The sequence below is a fragment of the Anopheles darlingi genome, chromosome 2, assembly GCF_943734745.1.
Source record: "Anopheles darlingi chromosome 2, idAnoDarlMG_H_01, whole genome shotgun sequence".
Lineage (NCBI taxonomy): Eukaryota > Metazoa > Arthropoda > Insecta > Diptera > Culicidae > Anopheles > Anopheles darlingi.
In genome coordinates, this window is record NC_064874.1 from 75,623,713 (window position 1) to 75,643,556 (window position 19,844).

At 52.2% G+C, this 19,844-nt stretch overlaps 1 protein-coding gene across 5 annotated transcripts in view; it reads right to left on the reverse strand.

Annotated features, from left to right (window-relative positions):
• Nucleotides 1-19,844, reverse strand: part of LOC125949620 (aryl hydrocarbon receptor nuclear translocator homolog) — a 206,610-nt gene that overhangs the window by 152,015 nt on the left and 34,751 nt on the right. For 2 of the 5 annotated variants that reach the window (XM_049676847.1, XM_049676846.1), the window contains exon 1: nucleotides 5,294-6,301. The exons of the other annotated variants lie outside the window; for them this stretch is intronic. In XM_049676847.1, the coding sequence (XP_049532804.1) occupies nucleotides 5,294-5,790 (497 nt within the window). In that variant the 5' untranslated portion in view covers nucleotides 5,791-6,301. Of the gene's footprint in view, nucleotides 1-5,293; nucleotides 6,302-19,844 lie in introns of those variants that run through there. 5 annotated transcript variants of the gene reach the window in all.

Consider the following 19,844-nt stretch of genomic DNA (forward strand, 5'->3'; position numbering starts at 1 on the left):
CTTGGACTTGGACACACACACACACCGAGACACACCGAGACACACGTCGACACAGTGACGTTTTAGGTGAGTTTCATGAGTAGCACCAATTGATATGCAAATATCTGTGCGCGCGCGGGCTCCATAATTTATGTGGCCGCGGCCAGGCCAGCAAACCAAACCGAGAACCGAGACTCCAGGTAGTTGATGTTGTTGCTGCCATCTAGTTTAACTATGCCCCCCGTGCGTGCGTGCGTGCGTGCGTGCGTGCGTGCGTGCGTTTGTATGTGTTTTAGTTGCTGCTGCTGCTGCACCAACCGGCGGCGGTACCGGCGGCCGCGATTGGCCGGAAAGACGACCGACGGGGACCGCCGCCAGGAATGCGTAAAAGTAGATCGAAGGTTTAGATTCCTGCTTTTTATCCCCCGGTTTTGGTCGTTTTCCTTCTCTCCTTCTTAGTTTTTTTTTATTGCAATCATGACCTTACCACCGGGCCCAAAGCAGACCAAACCATATTGAGTGCGTTACACCACCCGCCCCCTTTTCCCTTCCTCCAGGGCCCAGGGCCTGTCGTCGGTTTTTGTCAACCGACCCTCGATTTTCCCTCGTGTTTGGGTGTGATTCCGTATGTGACTGCGCATTAATGAGCATCATGCTGCTGCTGCTACTGCTGCTGTCGTTGTGCCAAGAGTCCGGTCGGAGTCAAGGCGGTCGGTCGGTCGTTATTTATCGCCACCATATCTCCCCTGCCTGGTCTCCTGTCCTGTCCTTGCGATCGCCACCGATGGTGGTGGTTCGACGCGGCGGTGATGAGATAGAAATCTGCCATTATTCGAAAGCGGCTGCAAGCTGCAACCTGGCCTGCTGCTGGAATCGAAAGCCCGACCGAGCCAGCATAAAATACGATCGTCGGTTTCGCGCATGTCAATCGACCGCTCTCGTCGATCGTCCGCCATTGATTAGGAGAACTATCGCCATCGCCGCACTCGGCACGATTTGCATTAGAGAAAAATGATGCAAATAAATGTTTGAAGTGAGGCAATATATCACTATCCTGTCTTTTACCCTCTTTTGAAATCAAATATGGTCGCGAAAATTCCGTTGAAAAACCGTTAAATTGAAAAATCGTCAAGAAAAAAATTTCAAATAAATTATAAACATTAATTTGGGTAAATAATGTGAAAAATTGAATAGAAATTGCAAATAACAAAAACAAAACGTTACTTAAATTAAGCGAGTTCAAGAAAGGGCGGAGTCACTGGCGACGGTGGGCGGGGCTAAATCCGCTCCACTCACCATAGTGAGCGAAACGCTGCTCACGCCACGCCAGTGAGAACAACGGGCGCGCACACACACACCATCAAATCCGGATTTCGACTCGCCAAGGGATGCACTTTACGGCAACAACCAAGGGCCCCCCTTCGCCTTCCGTCGCCCCCCCGTCACTGCTGCTGACTCATTTCCGCGCCGATGACGCGCGATGCACCGGATGAGACCCCTTTTAGAGGAGTAATTTTAGAGTTCGCGCGCGCGCGACTCACGAACACCACGTCGTAGTAGGTCGGGCGGCCGGGCGGCCGGCAACCGTCCGATTTTTACCCTGATTTCACCACCAAAAACAGAGCGGTTGCGAGGGTAGAGGGAGATGTGGACACCGAAAACGAATTTCCTCGCTACTCCGTACCACCAGCACCACCAGCAGCAGCACCACCGGAGAGCGTCGCGCTCCATTGGCGTGGCTAATCATGTTGTCATCGTGCTCGAGCATCGTTACACTTCATCCGGCAGGAAAAAGGATTTTCTGGAATGTAAATAACGGTTCGTTCGCGCGCGCACGAGCTCGAGGGTCTGTGTGTGTGTGTGTGTAGGTGCGGTTTTTGGGGTAAGCACTCCGCAAAGCCTTTTCGAGAACAATTAGCCAGAACGCGCGATGCAATACTCTACCTACATCGAGAAGCGAGGTTGGTTTTCCCTCGTTTTTCTCCCTGTTGCATACGCGGTATTCTCTTCTGTTTCGATGCTTTTCGTTCACTCCAGCGTGTGTGTGCGAGTGTGTGTGTGTTCCCTTGGAGTAAGTGAAATCAATTTTACAACCCGCAACCCGGGTCTGACAGGATGGTGAATTTATGATTTTATGTGATGATGCACTTCCCAAATAATCTGCTCGACGACAGCCGCGAGATCGTGACGTGCAAGTCTCGGGCCGGGCGGAGACAGTGCCATAATTCGCTTTCATCGGCGGTTAACTACCTTATGGCCGTCCGGGGGCCTTCCTTCGTGAGACGACCACCACCAATTCCCCTTCCTTGCCGAAGTGTCTCTCTTCATTCACGACGGAGAGCGCACTCCAACAATTGCTGACCTTCACCACTTGCGAATGGCGGCCCCCCGTCCAGACGATCGCCACGAGGAGGCTCTTGTCCGCCGCATCCCCAACACCAACACGAACGCGATGTCGTGGAATTGTCATTTCTTAAATTAATTTTTGATATATTGTCGGGATTTTTAAAAAGAAAAGAAGAAAAGCGCCTCCCTCAGCGATCTTGAAGCGGGGGGGGGGGGGGAGGGGGGGGGATGATGCTGACGGGGGGTTGGTGGTTGCTGGCATATGTGCTGCTAGACCACGGCTTCGGTTTCGTTGAAGGCAATCCGACGCAACGCAAAGGAAGAAGAAAAAAAGTTCACTGGCGCACGCTATCATCGACCGGCTGGTGTGTGTGTGTGTGTGCGAGGTTGAGAGGTGCGCCAATCGCGAATCATGGCGACCACAACATCGTCTCCTTATTGGTCCTTTCCTTTTCCCACTTTCTGGCCGGCCAGCGATCGGCGAAAAAAAAACCGAAAAGAAATCAATTGCATCGTCTTGGAAGCAGTCTTGGAAGAAGCATTAAGCATCCTCCCGCCGTCCGGGGAATTTTAAATTGTCCAGCAACCCCCCGCACCCCACCTTTCCCCCAAGCAGCAACAATGTGTTCTCCTCTCCGATCGCCGAAGGATCGCACGAGGATCGTCTCGGTTCTCGCGCGCGCCCTTCGCGATCCGCGATAATGAAATTACTGGCACATGTTCCGCGCGGTGCGACAATCAATTCACGCGCGTGTCCCACCCCACCCCGCCACCTTCCTCTCTCTCGCGCGAAAGGCGAATTATTAATTCAAAACCACTCCGGATCCTTCGTTCCTTTCGATCGCAGGACACCGGAGAGACTCCTCGATCGATTAAATGGAGCGCTCGATGGAGCCATCCTTTTGAAGAGAGGGGCGAGTGGATGATGCTCCGGTGGAGAGTGTTTGCCGGGAAGAGGGTGCAAGAGTGCAGTGCAGTGCGCAGCATAACATAACATTAAATTTAATTTATTGCTTCTTTCTCGACAATCACAAGACGGGATATATATATAGATATATAGAGAGAGATAGAGAGAGAAGTGGTAATGGCCACCATCACTACCACCACCCGTTGGCCATCCCCTTACGCCCTTGCTCTTGCTCTTGATGAAGATGCAACCCGCCGCCCCCCATCCTTTTTTCGTTGCAGAGTGCACCAATCGTGTACCAATCGAACGATCGAGCGCAAGATGAGTAATGGAAAGAGGAACGGGGGGAACCTTACCCCGTAACCGAAAGCGAGTAAATTATGTCGCTCGAGCAAACAGCAACAACAACTTCGCGCTGGGGCGCTCCGATTACCACTCGCTCGCTGGCGGGCTCGGGAAAAGCCCGGAGTGCCCGGGAAAATGTAAACACAACAACGGGAACAAAGTGCAACAAAAGGGCGGGCAACTGGCAAGCTGAGCCTGAGGCCAGAACCAGAGCCAGGCCAGAGGTCCCTTTTCTTGGTCGTTCGGAAGCCAAGAACGACGACGACGACGACGGGCGTAACATTACAAAGCGATTGCAGCAACGACGCCGAGCGACAGCTGAATATGCGAACGCCGATCGTGTGTGTGTGTGTGTGCTGGGTTTGGTTCGCTCTTTAGCGTAAATCAATCGCAGCAGCCGCGCTCGCGTTGCTCGAAGCCGAAGAAAGTAATTGATACTTTGACGAGCGAACGAACGAACGAACGAACGATCGCGACCCTTTCGTCCTTCCTCCAGTGCATCTTCCAGGGCATCAAACGAAACCGTGAAAAGGGACTGCCGGCTGCGGTCCTCTCTCAGGCGCAGCAGGAAAGAGAGGAAGGAGTACATAAAATTTTATTGCTATCATAATATTTTTGTAAATATGAGCACCCCTTTCCCGAAGGGATGGTGGTGGTGGTGACGGTGAGGAAGAAGGGTTGGGGGGGGGGGGGTGATGGCATTCTTGGGCGAAGTTGCGCACCCGCCACTGGCACAATTTATGACGCTGCGGAAAGTGTAAATTGCGAAAAGATTTGTTCGAGAGAGAGAGACAGAGAGAAGAGAGCAGCGAACCAATGTCTGCCCGTGTTTTGTGTCCTCCCCGAGGGGTGCGGAAGGAGAGGAAGGAGGGGGAAACTTGCCTGTTTGTTTAAGGTTTTGCATCCACCCTCTACCCCTTCTTGGTGCGATCGCGACACACCCTTTGGTTCTGCTGCGAGACTGGTTGCTGCACACCACCACTGCAGCTGGTCGCCCTTCCCCTTTCCTTTCCTTTCGATCTCATCTTCTCATCCAAAGGAATGTTCGAAGCGCATCGAAAATCGATTCGATCGCCATCGATCGCCATCGACCAACCGAACAGAGAGAGAGAGAGAGAGAGAGAGAGAGAGAGAGAGAGAGAGAGAGAGAGAGAGAGAGAGAGAGAGAGAGAGAACTACTAAATGAAGAGGCTTGTTCGAGGCCATTTTTCAGCCAACTTCACTTACACAAGAACATGATCGGTGTTAAAAGAGAGGGAGCAACGAAGGAAAAAAACCGAAACGAGCGAAAAACAAACAAACAAACGCATTCCCAACCATGTTTGGGAGGAACAAATCGGATTCAAATCGCGCCTTCGCGCCTTCTCAATTACACAGCCCCACCCCCTGCTTCCACCCTTCTGGAGCATCATACCGACGGGGCTGCTGCTGCTGCTGCTGTGCGGGGTTTATGTTAATGTTGGGCAATAAATTCCGGAAGCCAGTAGCCGGCCAGAACACGATGCGCTGACCATTACAGATAAGGAGAGAGGGCGGAGAGCAAGACACAGGAAGAAGCACAGATCGAGAGCATTTCCAAGATGAGGAACGACGGAGCATAGATTGGAGGAATATGTTGTCGACGCGACGATCATCACCGCGGCACTGCACATTACTGCTGGCAAATAGAAATGGCTGTAAAAGGATGAAAGGACGAAAGGACACAAAGGACGTTACCTTCTTCGTTTGGGGATACCACCACCGCCGCCGACACCGCCGATGCCGCCACCACCACCGAGCGTGGCCGGTCCGAGCTCGGTCAGCTGCGGATCGGTTTGCATCGGGGAGACGACACCGGCGGCCGCGGCTGCTGCCGCTGCTGCTGCGGCCACTGCGGCCGCCTGCTGGTGGCTGTGGCTGGTGACGGCCGCCGCCGCCGCCACCGCCGCACTCGCACCCGGTAGGGGCGGCGGGGGTGGCGGAGGCATGTGGTGCGGCGAGGCGTACGGATGGTGGCCGAGCAGGGTCGACGGTCCAGGTACATTGTTGAACGAGGTGATGGTCGAGGGTGGCGTCGTCGGCGAACCACCGTGATGGTAGGGCGAGGGGTAGGCGGGATGATGATGGTGATGGTGGTGGTGGTGCGCCGGTCCGGCCAGGTACGCGTTGCCCGGGGTCGCGTAGTGCGGCGGCGGCGGCGGCGCCTGCGTCCCACCCTGCGCATACGCGTACATCGTGCTTACGTCATATGGTTCCAGTTTTGCGGAACGTTTTGGGTCTTGGGGCGTTCGCGAGTTAGATACTGCAAGGCGGTGTTGTGATCGGGATCGGGATCGGGATCCGGTCCGGGCACTTCCACCTTTTTGCTCTGTTTTCGGCGCTTCCTTTCGCCGTCGAAGCTCGCGAGCGATCCTCCTCCGATATCCTTACTGTCGGTGTTGTTGTCCTCTAGAAATTCCCTTCCGGCATGTTTTGTTTTGTTTTTTTTTTCGTTCTTTTGGCCAATCTACTTATTGTTTTGTGAATGTGAATTATTTGTTGTTGGATGCTGCTGCTGTTGCTGCTGGATGGAAAACTAGAACAGCTTCTTATCGCATCGCTCTACCCCTGGAGCTGGGGGGGCTAGCTTCAGCGAGTTCAGCAATTGTTGTACACACACACACACGGACACACGCTGCAATGCTCCGTACACGAGGAACAGCAGCGGCAACACGAGTAAAAGAAGCAACACCTCGTTTCTTTCCTTCCTTCTTTTCTTCCTTCCTCGGTGCTCAGACACTACGATGCACATGCAACATGAATGCACTTTTCTCGTTTCTCTCTCTCTCTCTCTCTCTCTCTCTCTCTCTCTCTCTCTCTCTCTCTCTCTCTCTCTCTCTCTCTCTCTCTCTCTAGCTTGCTCTCTATATCACCGCTCTCCTTTCGCTATGCAATGGCGACACCGCGGCCAATTACGCGAATTTGCGCCAAGCACACACCCCCACACTGATGCTGCTGGTGTGGTTGTACCGACGCACGCACGCACGGCACGCACACTGACTGGCACGAGATCACAGACAACCGATCATCAGCATTTGCACTCGATGATCTCGGAGCCGTCGGCAAATCGAGAATCGACGGTCGGTTTTCGACGTGGTCTCCACCAACACTCCAAACGCGCCGCAGAGAGCTTCTTCCTCTTTGCCTTTTTGTGCACAGATAATTTCTTTTTCTTTTTGTAGAATTTCATTCACACATTTCACACACACACAAAACACTACGTAGCGGCTTTGGTATTGGGCGAGCGGGCGAGTATTTCCCTTGTTATTTTCACATTTGGAATTGGATTTGGATTTTGTCGTATGTTTTCACTTCACACAAAACTTTGCACTACTTTCTGCCTATTTTCGTTGGCTCTCGGTGCGGTCTTCGGTCGCATTTGATGTTGGTGGAGAGTGTAGAGGGGGAAGGGTCTCTATAATGGACCGTTTTCAGAGCTAAAGGATTTGATTAAAAATATTAATTATGCGCGCACTGGATAAACGTTTGCTTTATATTCGCGGTTTTCCTCGCGCGCTGACCCGGAACTGCAACGGAACTTGTGGCCGCTTCATGGTGTGGTTGGCTGTGTGTGTGTGTGTGTGTGTTTTTGCTTGCGTTCACGTCCTCCGATTGTTTGTACTCGGTGAAATAATATTTGATGGAAAATGTCGGTGAAAATATTTAATGAAAAATCAAATAGCAGATCCTCGCAAGAAGGTTCCCTTTTAATGTTCGTAATGTTTGTAGCTCAAATTGGAAATGGAATTCAACCAAATGCGTGAATGTGTGCTCTGTAGGTTTCTATTGCTTATTAAACCGGTTAACTAATAAACTACACTGGAAGTTGGTTGAGAATCCAAACGCCAAGTCAGCAATGGCGGCGTGAGAAGCAATAGCCAAAGCGAGCTACTGTTGCTGATGAAACAAAGCAGGCCAAACTGTTCCCTTATGCCCAAGGTGCTGCCATTGTTTTCTTGGATCTGTTTTTGCATCATCATCATCAACATGGCCAGCAAGCGCAACTAGTCATAGCAGTCTAGGTACAATTGTTGTTACGAAAAAACAAGCTTTACGACACTTGACCTTACTTGGACCCCGAGTACATGCATACGCAGTTATTTCCCGGTTCCTTTTCAATATACTGACTCTGGCAGAAATTCGGAGACTGCCATGTACCCATTACTATCCCGAATATCCTCGACTGCTACGACTACCTCTCGTCTTATGGCACCGACGGCCATAAACCTTCATCTCCAGGTCGGTTAAATTCAAATTTTTACTCGCTGCAAACGGTCCCGGGAACGACGGGTTGGACGGGATTTTCCCGACATCCCCGTGAGCATCGATCGCCCATAAAATGGGTAACAAGGGAAGGTACCATCTCTCTCTCCATCCCAGGTGTTTAATGCTGGGAAATTCCGGTCGCAACAGTTGGTCGCCGAGAGGACCAACTGCGGATTTCACCTCGGACGATTCTGACCGATCGCCCGAACCGACCAAGGGGGGGAGTCCTTCCTGATCATGCTCTGTGCCGTAGCTTGGCTACACTTGCCCGCCTAGACCAACGGTCGCGGCCATCATCATCCGTATGGGTGCAAACCGATGACAGCAACCGCCCGAACGGGGGAACGGTTCCACAATCTGCCTTTGCCCGTCTGTCTGTCTGGCCTGTCAGGGGCGGCATTCATCGGCTCTATATCGGGATGTGTGTGTGTGTGCGTATACGGCGCAGCGCAGTATATCCTTGAACATGACACGCATTCGCATTCGGAAGGAAGTGACGGCGACGAAGCGACGACGAAGCGACGATGGCATTCGTAATTCGAAGCACCGGAACAACAACAACATAGTCGGTCCCGGGTCCCCGCGCTCTGTCTGGTTCGCTCGTTCGCAAAGGAAGTTGACAGCCCGGGCCCGGGTCTGCGTGCGTGAATGTGTATTGTTGCGAGCGCGCCCGCCTGTCGGGTTTGGTCTAGTCTGGCACTACTTCACGCCTCAATTGCAGGCTGATTAATGTACTCAGCTGGCCAGTCGAAGGAAGTGTCAGCGATGGCGGCGGCGAAATACCATGCGAGTCTCCGCGAGCGTCTGTGTTTGTGCACTGTGCAGGAAACAGCACACACACACACACACACACACACACACACACAGTTACACACACGGTTACACAAGTCCAGCCAGCTTCCAGGAGCAGAATGCCAACAAACTAACAGTGTAAAAGTGGTTGGAATTTATCAGTATTCTATCGAAAAAAGTTTAAAAAAAAATAAAACAAGCCCGAAACTGATGCTGATCCTCCGCAAAAGGTGCGCGACGTTCAAGGTGAAACCCCCCCGGGAAACCGTCCGTTCCACCGATCAGCATCAGCATCAGGCATCAGCACATAACCTTGCGGGTGCACCTTCTTAATTTTGCTTATTACTTATGCATCGGCACGTCCTCGAGGTTCCAACTTCCGGTCGGCTCGAGGAATCTCCCGTAGCCCGAGTATCCTTCCATTGCTCGCTCGGTCGCTGGCCAAGTCCAATCCATCACTGGGCTGGCCTCTCTCTCTCAGCGGGATATAGCTGTTGCTGTTTTGTCAGCAGCAGCAGCTCCTCGAAAGGCAGATTCTATTTTCTTGACTTCTAGTCTGCGCCGCAGTCCCCGTCGCAGGTAGCCAGGGAGGGCTGTATCGCCCGAAACGCAACGCATAAACCCAGCACACCAGCAGCAACAGCAGCATTCAAACACTTTTGACATTTATGATGATTTGTTTTTTAATCATTTTCACACTTCCTTCGGGGAGGAGGACCATCCATCCCTTGGGTTCTCCTTCGAGATGCACCCCGTTTATGGACCTCCACCGGTGGCTGCTACCTGGCAGCGGTTCCACATTCCCGGAAGGGTCTGGCTGGCTGGCGATCGCTACAGAGCGATAGAACGACCGCAACACCTTCTTGGTGTCCGGTGAAACTCAAGTTACACCTTCACGATCACGAGGTTGTTGTCCAACAGAGATCCAACAGAAGCCAACGATGCCTCCATTGATCCGATGGACCTTCTTCCTGTCCGCCGCTGCTCTGATCGCCCAACGATAGGACGGTTATGTTAACGCAACATTTGAAAATTTGTTTTCCTTCCAAACTTATGAATGAAATGGCTTTATCGAGGCTGCGCTCGATCGATCGGTGTCACCATCGGCAGCCGAAGGAGGAGGAGGAGGAGGAGGAAGAAGATGTCATCTCCCGGAGACGGAGAGAGAAGAAAGGTGCGTTGATGATATCTTAATTGCTGGTTGGAAATAAATCATCCCAATCATTGGCACCACCATCAGCGCAACACCCGGAGGTGTATGTATTGTCCCGGCAACCGAGACCGAGACATTTACATTTTGAGCACACATACGCCGAGGCTGACCGGTGCTGATCCATCCGTGAGTAATTATGCGTCGTGCTCATACAGGCGGAAAAGGCGGAAAATAAAGGACTGGCCTCCTGCCCCAAGAGTAATGTGGCACACACCACTTTGCGTTGCGGCTTGCAAACACCAAGTCAAGTCAAGTCCAGTCAAGGCACACATTCTTCCGGCAATAGTCACACTAACGAACGCGAAGCCACTCAAGCAGAAGTCAGAGCTGCTGCTTCGTCTTCTTCTTCTGCTTCGATGTCTTTGCGGAAATGCACTGCACATCTCTCTCTCTCTCGCGGGGCGGACTGACGGGTGGTTGTCACAGTCGAATGGGCATCGGAAAAGCGGACCCCAAAGCGGCAGACGGGCAGACGGGCAGACGATGAGCTGATGGTGCGCAGATGATGATGATGATGATCCGTACCGATTAGCACCAGACTGATCGCCGAAAGGGAGGAAATCTAGCGAAAGCCAAACGGGTATGTGTGTGCGAGCATTAGCAACTCGTTAAATAATGCAATAAATGTACTGTGGGCAATACTGGGCCGCACTTAACGCCGAACAGGAACACAACGAATGGCGGATGCTCTACGCAACGTTACAATTTAATGAGAATTCTCGTGTGCAACCGGTAGCCCTTGGCGAGATAAAAGCGAGAGAGAGAGCCTCACTTTGTGTGTTGTTCTCCTACCGGACTCCGACAACGACCGAAACCGGACCGCAGCGAGTGTGATGCAAGAAATTGATTTTCATAGTCAGTCAGTAAACAAAAACCACACACAAAACGCCCGTAAATGAGCAACATTTCGAGTGCGAGGCAGCAACAGTGACGCCACGCGGGTGCGCGATGTGCTGTAATCGATCACCATCCCCATTAGTGTGGTCCTCCCCCCCTCCACGGGCTACTAGATGGTCCGCGGTTGATAATGAGAGCCATAACTTCCATTGCCGGACACTCCTTCGTTTCTCATCCAACGTAATGCCCAAATTAATAATAAATTGCACAACAGTCAGGACCGGGGGCCGGGGCCGGGAGCTCGTCCTTCGTCCTTGGACCTTGGACGGGGTCAGAGGTGAACAGGAGGCGCTGGACCAAGGCTATGCGCAGTTCGCTCGATCTAGTGCTCGATGACGGATGGGATGGGATGGGCGAGTTTGTTTTGTCAAACATGGGATGAGGGGAGGAGACACATAAATTGCTCCGAATTATGTTAACATATGTAGCGCAAACTGTCCCCATGCTCAACGGCGCCATATCAATGGTGTGCCCGGGTAGGGGGGTAGGTAGCACAAAAAAAGGGGGAGTTATTGTGACGCCAAGTGACGCCTCAGTAACACACAGTAGTGTAAGGCCACCCCGGGAGTGATGGAACTCCCGCGATCAAGATGCCGGGCATTTTGGATTTCAATTTCCTTCGTCCCTCTTCCTCTTTTTCTTCTTCTTTTTTCTGCTTCTTCTTCTCGCGGTTCGGCGGCATTGTTGGTTATCAACCGCGGCACATCAAAATATCAATCAACCAACCGACATGACATGGCTGGACGCGCGGCGCGCCATCGTCGTTGTTGTTGTTGCGCGACACGTTAAATGCTCTTCTCTCTCTTTCTCTAATAACACAATTCAAATTGGCCTCAATTTTCCTGCCGCTCAGCAGCAGCAGCAGCAGCAGCCCCTGGAAGGTGAGGCGTGAAAGGAGGGCGGGTTGCAGGATAGCGTGGTGGTGGTGGTGGTGGTGGTGGTGGTGGTGCAGGGTACCATCCGAAACTAAAATTGTTTTAATTGGCTTTCCAAAACGAAGCGAACGGAATGGAAACGGATGGATGGAAGCGGTGAGGCGAGGGGGGAAGAAAACGAAGTAACGCCGCTCGAAAAGTGAAAACCAAAAACTAAAAAAAATAAAAACTCCAACCCCCCACCCTACGCCATCCCTTGATCTTGTGTGTGTGTGTGTGTGTGTGTGTGTGTGTGTGTGTGTGTGTGTGTGTGTGTGTGTGTGTGTGTGTGTGTGTGTGTGTGTGTGTGTGTGTGTGTGTGTGTGTGTGTGTGTGTGTGTGTGTGTGTGTGTGTGTGTGTGTGTGTGTGTGTGTGTGTGTGTGTGTGTGTGTGTGTGTGTGTGTGTGTGTGCGAGGGTGTGCGAGTGTGTGTGCGCAATATGGAACGTTCCCTGGCACAGACTGATATGCTGGACAAGGACAAGGACATACCGGACGACGCGACGGACCCTGCAAAGGACCCGCGAGCCACCCCCTCAATGCGAGGGGTGCATTGGGGTTCGAATGGTAGAGGGAGGGAGAGAGAGAGAGAGAGAGAGAGCAAACAACACATAATGGACCCCCCGGAAAACCAATTAAACTTTATCCTTCCCATCTGGATATCCGGCCCTCTCCCTCTCAAGGACATGCCAACAACCGTGCCACCACCACCACCACCACCACCCTTCTACCCCCCGGTCCGGAAACGAAGAATTGATTTCGTAAAACTGATACAACGGGGAGTGGGGGTGGCCGCCAGCGATCCTTCGAAACCCCGCTCCTCCGCTAGGCCGGCGACTAGGAAGGGGGAGCGGAGAGGCCGGCTGGCAGGGTTTTTCGGTTTAATAACTGCGACTATTGACCTGGAGGTCGGGCGGGGTGGTTGGCCGTCGAAGAAGAGTAGTTTACAACACCTCGCGCGTCGATCGAGTTTTATGATGGCGGCGAACGGTGCTGTTGCTGTTATCCGTTGGCAAAGGATCAAGACCGAAGAATAAAATAGAGTTACTGAAAAAAAAGGGTTCATAAAGCACGAAAGACGAAAAGCCTTTCGGGTGCGCGCTAGTGGCCCTCCCCCTCAACATGGCCACAACAATATTGTCGAGCCCAAGTCCTGTCAAAGGCCGTTCCAAACCCAGAATGACGATGACGGTGCGCAGCCGGCAGTAGGTGGCTTCTACGGAGTTTCCCTCTCCGTTTTTTTCTTACTTTTCCACCGGTTTCTGAAACGGCTCGACTGACCTCATGTCAGGGACTGAAGAGTTGAGCAGCAAACCGGCGGCACATAGCATATCCTCGACACATATCCTGAGAGTAAGTGATAGCTAATTAGCCGGAGAGACCAACGCTGCCGGCTGGCTGCAGACGACGAGGACCACACACACACACACACACACACACACACACACGCAGGATAGTGAGGATCGATCCGCGTGCCGGGGTGTCGGCTTCACGCCGATTGGTCTCGATGCGCCTTCGAAACGGACCGATTAGCGCCCCCGGTAACTCCGGTGGTCCCGGTCGATTCCGAGCGTGCGCGACTACTTGGAGGTCGCAAAGGTCCAGTCCAGTCGTCCAGCTTGACCAGCAGTACCCTCCAAAGAGGGCCCCTAATTAGAGGTGCCTGATGTCCGTCTAAAAACCAGCGAACCCTGAAAGGGGCCCCCCCAAACGGTTGATGACCGGACAGGCGCATATGCTACGACTGAACACCGCAGACTGACCAGACAGACAGACAGACCGATGCAGGGACACAGAGGTCCTAAATCCATAGACAACTGGCAGAAGTGGCGTGCGCGGGATTAGAGAAAGAAAGAGAGAGAGCGAGAGACGGTTCGTTTCGACATTTCATTCATTTCATGCTGACTGACTCCAGGCCGGTGGGACTATGACACCGTCTCTACACACACTGGAAATTTTCCTTTCGATATCGAAACTGTCATATCGCAACAAAGGCAGAAAGAAGAGAAATGAGAGAAGCAAAGAGCATATTAAAAAAATGGCTAGGACACAAACAAATGTGTTTTGTTTTCGTATTGATATGACAATTTCGATACGAAAAATGTTCTGCTAATGTTGAAACACTCTGACATAGTTTCTACTCACGCTTAAAATTTTGCAAGCGATGTGTAATTTTTTACGCCGCATAGAAATGTCAATCCATAAAAAATAGTTACGATGCAGATCAAACCCTTTTTTTTATTTTGACATTTTGTAAATTTCCACATCGCATGCAAAATTATTGGCACGTATAGAAACGGTGTGAGAAGTAGGAGAAGCCCTAGTTTCTTTATTTAACGCAGTTCTCGTCCTAATTAGTTAGTCAACCAGTCAGTCAGTCAGTGAGTCAGTCAGTGAGTCAGTCAGTGAGTTTCATCCGCGACCAAAGGATATAAACCCCCTGTTTCCACCAACACAAAACACCCATCTAAGGGTCTCAAAGGGTGTGTAGCAGCTGTCATGAGCAGTGACCACCCCTCCCCCTTCCAACGAGTCCTAAATGTGTGCAGAGTCCAAGGTTAACCTCATCCTTTCAAGGCATGAAAAAGGGCAAGGCACAGAGGACCACGCAGAGGCACACCATCCATCGCCGACGACGACGACGACGACGACGACTTGAAATCAAAAGTTTTTCCAACAAGAAAATGCCGATCCCAAAATTGGCTTTTTGCTTCTTTTCCTCGCAAACCGGGCGACCACAACACCGAGGGTGGCGGCCGGCGACGGTCTGGCTAATTTAGTTCCGACGAATGAAACCGTCCACCGAGAAGGAAAAGCGGAGAAAAAAAGGAAAAATGTATGAAGCGTTGTGCTGACGGCAGCAAACAGAAGAGACTCATCATTCCCCACCCAAGTCTTTCATCACCTTCGCCCAACAACTTCACACATGCTGTTGAAGCGAACACACACACCGACACACACACACGAAAAAAAAACCTCTCTTTTCCAGTGTCACCGACGGTTGATGGCGCGAAATAGTCGCGTAACGGTGCGCCTTGGGCCTTGGGCAAAAAGCAAAACATCAAACACAACACAACCTCCCTTTGGCGATGTGGTCGAGGCTCTTGAGAGGTAGCATCAACCCCCAGGCACCACCGCAACCACCACCACCACCACCACCAGAGGTTCGCTCTGGTGGCACTTTTACCGGCGCAGAACCTCGGGCCTAGATTTAGTTCTAAGGTCTTTTGCTTAAAAGAAACTCTCTCTCTTTGTGTCTCTCTGTGGCGTGGCCACACCCGGCCCTTTCCCTCCTTCTTATTACGACAACCGCGGGCCGTCGGGGTTTTTCTTTTTGCTCCAGCTCTACTCGAGGTCCCTAGGAGTCACTTCACTTTGCGCCGTTTCTCCATTTAATGCGCTTCTGCATTTCGCGCGCGCATCCTGCACTTTCACCCTTCACGAGCCGTCGTGACTCGTCGTCGTCGCCGCCGGCAGGGGAGGGTGCGGTGGTGGTTTAGAATTTCAAGCGATGTGGCCATTGTCCCCACGGGGCTACTGCATCGTCATCGGATCGCCTCCGGCAAAAGCAAAACCAAGCATTGAGCGCTACACTACATTGTCAATTATAAGGAGCACGCGGCCGGTACCACGATCTCTGTGAACGCACACACACTCCCGCGGTAACGCACGCCACCGGCCACATGAGCCACGGCCACGCGTGTTTTCGCGGTGGCATCGGATTTCGATTAACGGCCCGCAACCCGCGGCTTGTTCGCTAATTGAATGTTTCGACGCCTTCCGTTCGCTCTTTGCGTTCAGGTTTTTGGAAGTTTAGGAGTCAGTTTTCCCATGGAACCTGCTTTTACCAACTCAGGTTTTTTGGTGCATTTTCCACCCTTGAAACTTGATGAAAGTCGCACATCATCGCACAAACACATTATCGTAACAATCATTACCTTAAGATAAACAGTGCAGAGACTTTTAAATCCGGCAAAGAATTTCATTCCCTCCTTGTGTATCCTAATGATACCAAGGGGTGCTGAGGAGACCACCCTAGGCACCTTCCTCCTCTCTACTAGCGCAAAGAAAAAGCCATGCCCCGGAATGTGTGTTGGCCGAAGGGAAATAAAATTTATTTCCTTTTTAATTTAAATTCCTCCTCCTCCTCCTCCTCCGGTGGCCACCGTGTCCTGGCCACCGTCGTGTCCTGCATGCCGTGTGCAAGGATTTAGAGCCGGAGCACAGCAACAAAACACAACGGAGGTAACAAAGAAAAAAAAAAGAAATCAGCAAAAAAGAGTCCAAAATGATGTTTTAAACTCCAACAGTAGTCATCAGCACCGGCAGAGTCATTATCATCATCCATCCAGTGGCTCAGGACGGGACGATACAGCGCGCGCCGGACTCCAACCACACCCCTCTTACCCTCTCTCCCCCCTCCCTTAGACCGGCGGATTTGCTGACTAAGAATCTGAACAAATAAGAATATAGTCGCTTGTTTCTGGGGTGGGGCCAGGTGGGGCCGGGTGGAAAAATGGTGCAGTTTTCGGGGCTTACGTTGGCTCCCGTGTGCTGCAGTGCCCCCCCTCCCCCTTCCTCTCCTCCCTTTCCACGAAGAAAGCATCGCGGCGGAGACCGCGGCACAGAAGTAGAAAAGAAAAGAACGCAACAGCAACAACAACAACGATGGAATTCTTCACCGGCAACATCAACAACCGGGAAAAGCTCCCCGAACCAAAAAAAAAACGGCAACAGGAACAAAAAAAAACAACGAAAAGAAAAAATGGTTAGCGTTGCTTAATGTGTATGCAAGCGCCACCACCGTCGCCGCCGTCGCCGGACCGGTGTGCAGCAGCGAAAAAGAAAAGCCTCCTCGCTACCCACCACACACACACACACACACACTGCAGTATTTGCGGGGAGGACGGACACCACCAAGAGGGAGCGGCGCTCCAAGCAAAAGCACGCAGAGCAAGAACGCGGATAGAGTTTGTCGAGATAATGAGTTTGTTCGTTTGGGAAAGTTTATTTTTTTGGACTGTGCGCGCCCGGGGGTTTTTGCTCCATCATCACCCAATGGACACTGGAAATGACACAGTGTGTGTGTGTGCAGAGTGCACAGAATACCGGCGGACCTTTTCGTACGCCAAAAAAAAAATAAAAGATGAATAGAGTGACACAACACACCCGAGTACTTTCGATCTAGAGAGCTTTATAAATACGATTTCGAACGTGGCATTCCTTCACAAAACCCACAATATAACACAAAACATAATGTTACTGACACAACAACATCCCACAGAGAGAGAAAGAGATACAAACGCTTAAAGCCGCAGCTGGCATTCCGGTGCCAGCTTTAAGGCCCGCTTGTTGGAACCAACCGCGGAATGGCCGTGTGCAATCACGGGGAAAAACTCGGCGCGAAAAAGGCATCGAAATCGATGCAGCACACACACACACACACACACACACACACAGAGATACACGCGTACCACCGAACGATTTTCCACCGATTTTCCATCAAATTTTTCATCCACCATTCACACCGCACGTGTGTGTGTATGTGCGTGTGTTTGTGTGTGTGATCACCTGTGTTTTGATCCACCACCCGAAACTCGAAACCGAATCCGATGTCCTCGTCGTGTGTCCCCCCCGTGCCGCCGTGAGATAGGCGCCGCGTCCCTGTCACAGCGTCGTCGCGAGGTTAAAACAAATACACAAGCCGAGAGGGCGCACCGTTTGCTGCACACACAAACACACACACATACGGCCACAAACCAAAGGGAGGCTCCACAAAGCAAGCACAAGCGACCACGAGGGGTTCACGACGAGCCACCACAGGACCACCACCACCACCACCACCACCACCACCACCACAACCACCAACACCACCGGCAAAACCAAGGATGAGCATCCGGATCGCAGCGCAGCTCTACCAAGGGTCGTCTGGGCACGGGGACGAGATTCGGGTGGGCGCCCCCCCCCCCCCTCGCTACTGCTGACTAACACACTAACTAACTAACACACACACACACTCGCGCGCGCGGCTGGAACGATTTTCCACGTTTATTTTCATTTTTTATCTGCCCGCCCTTTCGCGTCATTCGCGAGCCGCGGGGTGGTGGGTGGTGGGGAGGGGAGTGGGGTTCCACGAGTTCACGTCGCAGGCGAAAGGCTTCAACAAGGGTGTGGATGAGAGAGGTGCGCGCGTCCCCGGTCGGAAAGAGGGGGGGGGAAAAAAAGAACAAGGAGCAAAGAAAACAACAAAAAGAAAAAAAAGATTGGACAGAAAAAAAAAACCGGAGGAGGAATTTTCCATTTTCCGCGCCACACACCACACCGCCCGGCCACTGCCACCGTCATCGTCATCGTCGTCATCGTCATCGTCATCATCATCATCGTCATCAGCACCAGCACCATCAAAAGCGCGGTGTATCCTTATACGCGCGCGGGACACACAAGTAGTGAGCAGGAAGGGGGGAGACCTCCTCTGTATTGCCGAGGACCTCGCACTCTTTCCCTCTTTCTCTCTCATTCCAGTGGCAGGGTTTTGTGGTCGTCCTCATCGGTCGCTTTTCCACGCTTTTCGGGCGTTTTTCCGTTCCTTTCCTCGCGCTACGGTGCACCGCGTGGCCAGTGCCACAGAGGTTGTTTGACTTTTGGCCCCAACAGTAACTTCACTGCAGAAGCGGCGGCCACTGTGTGACTGTCCTGTACGTACCGCCGCCGCCGGTCCCGGTGGACTGTGTGCGCGCGCGAGAGAGACCCGAGACCAGGACGAACTGCCAGAAACACTCCTGGTCCTGGTGGTCCCGGTAGTGCCTCTACACGATGGTGTACGCTTTGTTTCCGGTGGTTTATGGTCGGGATTTTCTTTTCATTAGTCGAAACGTCGCACCGCCACCATTTTTTGCCACAGAATATCTCCTTCGAGTTTCACCAGTGGACCGGGAGGAGGGCGCTATTCCTTCCAGCCAGACCGCCTCCAGTTGGCAGTTTCTGCAATTAAAACTCCTTCCCTGCCTGTCGGCCTTTGTTGAGTTGAAAATTCCTCTAACGGATAGTCGCCTTCGGTCGGTGTCCTATTGCTTTGTCGCGCACAATAATGTCAACCACCGACCGAGACCGAGACCGAGACCGAACACAACCAACAACCACTCCAACAAACACACACACGCTTCGTACACCGAAAACCGAAGCGCGCTCCTTGGGACACCTTTCGGTTTGGGGTCTTGGGCGTTTTTTTTTTTGTTTTCGGATAATATTTCGGTGGACGTGAGTCGCTTTGTTTTCGGCCGCGAACACCTGGAGGCAACCAGACGACTTTTGGAAGCCCGTTTCACTGCCCTGACTATGTGAACTCCCGTTGGTTTGTATTGGTGCTGGTGCACCATTCCTTTTCTTATCGCTCTGAGGACGACAACTGCAGGACATTGGTCCTCGGGTCCTTGGGACTCGAATTCGGTGTGTCTTTCGTGGGGTCGCAATGAAACCGCGCATCGATTCGCCCGGTGGAGTCGCCCCGTTCCTTGCCACACAAACAAGCACACACACACACGCGGTCGCGCCACGATGGAACACTAAGGTTTCCATAGTTCCTCGCTCAAAATCGGTTGAAAAATCGGTTCGGTGCCAGTTTCTGGCCAACCCAGGGCCAATCGGGATCGTGACACCACCGTGGTGTGGAGCCACGAACGTTGCTTCTCGCTGTATATTGCAGTCGCAAAATCACGATGAAAAAATCTGCTTTTTTTACTCTACCGTTTTTACTATCAATGTGCCGTCGTTGGGGTGTACGGATTAGAACGGAATAAGTGGCCACAACAAGTCACACACTACACTTTACGCGAAGGCGTAGGTAGGATTCTCACCGTACGCATCACCAGAAAACCGCACAACACACGAGCGAACGAGCGAACCAGCGAACGAACGAACGAAGGCGGCACACTACCAACACGTCCGACCACGGCGAAAGCTCAAGGAAAACTCGGCACGGGTATCTCAGTGACAACTTGCTGATGCCAGAGTTGTTGGACTGACGGGCGTTAAAAAAAACACATTTCCACGCACCGCGGGGCTCAGCAGCTTTGAGAGCTGCGGTGAGCAAGCCCGAACCAGGCACGACGGTGCCCGAACCGAACCACGAACGCGAACTCTGGGTTTGTTTACCAACCGCTTAGATTTA